Source organism: Bactrocera oleae, chromosome 2 (genome assembly GCF_042242935.1).
Source record: "Bactrocera oleae isolate idBacOlea1 chromosome 2, idBacOlea1, whole genome shotgun sequence".
In the NCBI taxonomy this organism is placed as follows: Eukaryota; Metazoa; Arthropoda; class Insecta; order Diptera; family Tephritidae; genus Bactrocera; species Bactrocera oleae.
Genome location: NC_091536.1, coordinates 23,284,836 through 23,290,835, shown reverse-complemented (window position 1 = coordinate 23,290,835; position 6,000 = coordinate 23,284,836). Strand labels below are relative to the sequence as shown.

Sequence of the window (6,000 nt, the reverse complement as noted above, 5' to 3'; positions counted from 1 at the left end):
AAAATAATGTGGGGTAAAATATAATATGTTGTTGCTATTTGCCTAGCATTATTGTTATTAATTTGATTTCGGTGGTTTGTTCATATTCAGCAACTCATTTGGGTGCTCTACGGGCCAAAGTATCACCTTCGATTGACAAGACTGTGGTCTATAAGTATTTATAGTCTACGAGCACATACATACATGTGTATATTGGTAGTAAATTGAAAAACAGTTTAAATTTGAATTTGCAATGCACACTCGTATCGTTTGTTAAGTATTTGCTTACTACTTGAGTGTCTATTGTTGCGGTGTTAATGATTGGGGTGTAATGGCTTGAGATATTGATATTTAAATTTAAATGCGTTTTTTAATGTCATGGTCAAATGCAGATGTTTGAAAATATACACTTTTTAGCTTGGAACTTACAGTTAGAAGCAGTCACTCTGAGAGACAGCTATTGCTACTACGTACTTTGTAGATTTTCTTTCATAAATCACAATTGCATATGACTTCTCCAAAAATTTTTGGTTTCTGTCGAGAGTATAAATTGGCAGCCGATTATTACATTAAAATATTGAAACATGTAGCTCTTCGAAAAAATATTTTTATCTCATTTCTCTTAACACCGTAAATACAGCGTTTATTTTCAAACAAAAGTTTTCCTACCATGTCTTCTTTTAGTATGTCAATCCCAGTAACTGATTTCCTTCGAAAGCATCTGAACTAACGCTAAAGGCAAACAAAAGCGTCCATGACCTCAGCAATCATTTTATTTCATTGACTTTTAGAATGGTTGTTGACCTTAAAAAAGCTAAAGGTATAAAAAAGGGTCATTGACCACAGGAAAGGTTGTTGGCGGTAGTAAAGTTCATTGACCTCTAAAAGGGTGGCTGACCTCACTAAAGTTAAACAAAAGGATCAGTGACCTCTGCAAAGGTCCTTTACCTTAGGAATGATTGTTGACCTCGGCAATCATTTCATATCACAGACCTCTAGCAGAGTGGTTGTCCTCGCTACAGATAAGCAAAGCGTCATTTAGCTCTGCAAGGGTCGTTGACCTCTAGAAGGGTTGTTAACTCTACTAGTGTAAGACTGAGGAAAAATTCAATATCCAAAAGCTGCTACGTTAAATTCGCTTCGCTAATATTCGATAATTTCGTTATATTAACCATAGTTTGTGTATATTATATACCTATAATCTGAGCTGCGGTTTGTGCAAAAAAGTTTATTTTTTTTTTAAGCATTTTCATTTCACTCATAAGAAACAATACAATATAACTTAAAATATAGAAAAAAAAGTTTTCGATATTCGACGAAAATAACTTGAGAGAAGCAACATCGTTTTCTAAAATTGACACTTATGAAAAAAATAAAAATAAACAACTAATTTACATAGTGGCGTACCGATTTTTATTGGAAGTTAAAAAATTTAGTTTAAAAAAATTAGCATTTAATTCAGTAGAAAAAATTTAATATTTTTATATTCGTTTTTTAATCTGCACATTTGTGACGAGCAGACACGCAAAACATGGATCTCACCAGCAACTCGAAGCGAAATTCGCAGCAGTGTTGGTTGCCGCAGAGACGTTCGGCGAGCGTCGACGATGACGATAACGTGAGCAACAATTCAGTGAGCTCCTTCAATGTGCTGCTGACAGCCGCCTCCGATTCGGAGTCGCATTCTCCGGTCAGCGTGCGTGACATGATTAAACGCTATGACACAGTGGCCAAGTTGGGCACAAAAGGTGGTGGGCGCAGTCTGAAACAGCAGCAATATAGCTTGCCTGCAATGAAGTCCGCATATTTCGGTGTGAATAATTTCGGCACCCATACGCTTTCGCATCGTTATCCCTCGCGTCACTATGTGACACAGAAGAAGGAGGAGGATAAGGATATTAAATCTACGCAAATCAATCGTGGTAGCGACCACAGTAACAGCGCCAAAATGAAAAACAATTGCAAGCCAAACAATAATACTTTCACAACGAAGCAGAAAACGGATGCAATGGATGACTCTTGCTTCGTGCGAGAACGTCATGTCTCTTTGAGCGATGGTGAAAATATCTATGTTGCCGATCACACCAGGCGCACATCTAGGTTAGTGGCAGAGTTTTGTGTGTACTCGTATCTAAAAGTGTTATATTGTTATGAATATTTAATGAAAAAGGTCGCCGGCTCGCGATGTAGCAGATGCCACAGGCAGTTTAGAGGAGAATGTGCCAGATGGTAAAGATTGGCCGGCTGTAACTGAGAGCATCGAAAATGCGAATTTTCAGCCAATGGAGACTTCTTATCAGAGTAAAACGACTATTGCAAAGACTGCCGGGGGTGAGTAAATGCAAATTGCTTATACTTATGTATATGCGTGCCGACAGTTGGCGTGAGAGAAACCGTAATTGTATTGAAGAATATAATAAGAAAGCTACCCAATGAAAACCCTGTGAAATTGTCTTTCAGAGTATTTTTGAGGTTGATACTTATGTAGGTGTTCCACAAAATCTTATTTTGCAGGCTTTTCGATTTTAAGAAACCATATATTTCAAGGAGAAAAAATTATGTAAAGAGTGGGTCGTGGAGCTGATATGAAAAAAATTCATCTGCTGTTCGGGCCTTTTAGAAAAGTGGTAAAAATTTCATGTGGCACAAGGCTTCAATAGTTGACTTATTTATTATTTGGAATAATAATAATCACTATTTATATACTTGCTATATATACTTAATATACATATTACTTATACTTGCATAATATATAAAGAACTAAAAAATATTGCCAGTAACTAAACCTAGTTTAGGTTAGGTTAAAACGTAGATCTAAAAACCGATCCCATTTGGACAGCTGAGGACGGCGGTCTATTGGGATACCTAAATACTTCTAAGTGTTAATAGAAAAGGCGCTCAAAAATCTACAAAGCGCTTTGACCCTGCCACAAATTTGTTGAGACGACTGATATCAATTCCGGCTATTTCGCCGAATTGCCGAAGATTTGACTTCTGACTTGTTCCAACCTCAGTCTTGCAAAAGCTGGACAATGGAGGAAAAAGTGCCTGAATGTTTACACAAAAGCGTCCGACAAAAATATTCAACCTTACCGCATCAACGCCTATATGGCATTGTAAATAAGTAAAAAGTGCAAGATAAAGGAAGCCTGATCATGTTTCAAGTTGCATGTGAAAGAGCACCTGGGTACAGATAACCGTATAACGGTTTAAACAAATATGAAATTTTGTAGCATTTTCACTAAGCTATTTTTACTTCGAAAGGGGTTTAAAATAATGAAAATCATTATTCATCATTTTAATTTTTCCTAAACATTTCATTCCAGGTGTCCGCATTATTATCGACATTTTTTTCGATCAAGAGCAACAGCCAGTATCCGCCACCGATGTTGTGGGCAGTCGCGTTGAAACGGACATCCCGCAGAGTCGTATACTCAACGAATTCCAGCAGCAAGCCGCTGAACTAACACGCAACTAAATGCGACCAGTCATTGCGCGTGCGAAGTGCTTTCAAGAACCCTATGACAAAGTCGGTCAACCAAGCTACAAAAATTGTTTTATACAACTGGAAAACAAAACTGGTGGAAGCACTATGGATTAGCGGCCAATGGGATGAGTCCAAATCTTAGTTCTTTATTTTGAATTTTTTTAAATCAACAAACGTTTCGGCATTTTTAAATGCTTTGAATTTATTTCTTAAAACTTTATACTAATTCACTTGCCATAAGCAATTTCGCAATGAGAATGCATGTCACCAAAGAACATAAATTGTTTCAAATTGCTGTTAGAAAAATAAAAATTGCAAAACTTCTAACAAAGCCCCAAATATTCTCAATTATTTAGACCAGCTATTAAAGTATTTTAAGGAATGTTGCGCTAATTTTCAAAAGAAAAAAGGAAAAATTTTGAGTTACTAATAAATTGCAATGAATTTAGCACAATGATTATAAGCGGGAATTATGCATCAATAACGAACAGAGAACAAGCTTTGTCTTTAAAAATCATATTATATTGTACAGTTATGTTTGCGCAATACAGTTGCGCGCATGGCTACAAAGTTGTTAATGATATTGACCCTACACGCCCTCTTGTGACCAAGTCCCCTTTGCTGCCGGGGCATATGCCGCTTTGAACATTAAGTAGCTGCATTCGCCAACTGGACGCACAGAGCTGACACCGAACCTCAAACAAATATCATTGGAGTGCGCAAGAGTGACAAGCATGAAGTTTATAATAGAAAAAACATTGAATTTCTCTTTTGTCTTTCGCCTTTGGAGATTTTTTACTTTCACGTATGCATTTTAGCGCGATAGTTCGTGACATGGCGAACTAGTGTGGCAATCCTCTCATGTACTTTGCTTTATAGTGTCTTTGCGTTTTTTCCTTGCCAGTGGCGAAAATGTGCCTGGTCGTGTTGTTGATGCTATTTTGAATTTTTTTTTTCACAAATGGTTATCCAATATTTAATCTTAGTTACTTCTACGTGCATATAATCTGCATGTATTTACATATATAAAAGCAAAATCAGTTTTGCGGTTCCAAAACTCATGAACTGAACAAGGAGTTTTGGTGAGCTTCGAACGGCTGCCCAATCAAGTTGGAAGTGAATGAGCTGAAAGCTGTCTTTTATTTATTGTTTCTTTGAACAATCAGACGATTCTTCGGACGGCATTTAATAAATTTAGCTAGTGAGTGCAAAGCTTATTTGCAACAAAATCATGAGAGTTATCACTTTAGAAGCAATTTTGTGGAACTTCGACATGGATGTAGAATACTTAAAATAATTACAGTGTGTGAGACATCATGGCTTAAAACAGCTTCTGTTCATATTCAGCTGCTTCACCTCGAGCCTAACCATTCACCTACGCGATGATTTGTGCGGAGAACTTCGAATTTAGAGCTTATAAATCCTTTCTTTGCTAAACTTGTAACTGCCAAAGGCGCTTACGTTCGGAAGGCGCGCATGCACTCCAAATTGTAGAGACGTAATTCATTATGAGATCGTTGGCAAATTGATTCAAATTACACATTTAGCAGCGGGCATTTGAGTTGGTAATTTATGGTTGCAGCAAATGGATGAGAAGCACAGGCTGTGGAGTAATTTTGGCAATTTTTTAAGCAAATATTTGAAGATATGCCATATTCTTTATGTTTTCGTTTTCATTTCTGTTACAGTCTGTACGAAAACAATGAGTTTCATCACTGTGCGCTCTAACCGCCGCAAATAGGAAGAAGACAAACAAAAGTCAAAACATTTTTGTGTTTTGTAAGTGGAGATTCAAGCAAAATACCATTTAATGAGCTCCACACAAATTAACACAATTGCTTTTACTTATTTGCCTCTGCCATTTGACACGCCGAAATGAAATAAAAGCCAAGTGAGAACCGTAACGAAATGCAAACAAGCAAACTGCCCAACAGGAGACAAACAATAATACGAAAAAATCAACAAAAACAATATAACAATATTAGCAACATTGTTTGTATGCGTTGAAAAGATGCGCGATCCAGCACAATGCAACACCCACTGCGTCCCACATTGCCTTTGATTCGCCCATTTTTTGATGTGCCACAGTAAATTTGATTTCAGCTTTTTTCTTGTGTTACCCGTCGTTTTTTCGGTCTGCTTTAAATACTCACGAAACTAATTTAATGCATCACCGACATCGCGGCCAATATTGCTGGTTCATGTGCGCATGGTGTGTGTGTGCGTGTGGCGACAGCGTCGACAAAAACAGACGTATCAGCAGTAAACAGAGCTCAGTTGCCGTTGTCGGCAACGTATAGCAGCTGCTGCCCCGCAATGTGCAGTGCAACAGCCACTAGCAAAAAGGGCTCAATGGGCCACAAGCAATTGCAAGAAACTTCGGGCAGGCAGTGATGTGTTGTGATATACTAACTCGTTGCTTTTGCTGATACTGTGCGTTTGCGCAACCGCAGCGCCGATGTCAATGTATCAGCAAGAGTTGCGGCAACCACGACGGTGGCGGCAGCTATGCAAAACAAATAACTCCCGCAACA

At 37.9% G+C, this 6,000-nt stretch overlaps 1 protein-coding gene across 1 annotated transcript; it reads left to right on the top strand.

Annotated features, from left to right (window-relative positions):
- Positions 1 to 1,325: 1,325 nt before the first annotated feature.
- On the top strand, positions 1,326 to 3,797 carry LOC106618110 (uncharacterized). Its single transcript, XM_014235688.3, has 3 exons — positions 1,326 to 2,079; positions 2,150 to 2,310; positions 3,306 to 3,797. Exons 1-3 carry the CDS (start codon positions 1,511 to 1,513, stop codon positions 3,455 to 3,457), a joined length of 882 nt encoding a protein of 293 aa, XP_014091163.1. The 5' UTR covers positions 1,326 to 1,510; the 3' UTR covers positions 3,458 to 3,797.
- Positions 3,798 to 6,000: the final 2,203 nt, after the last annotated feature.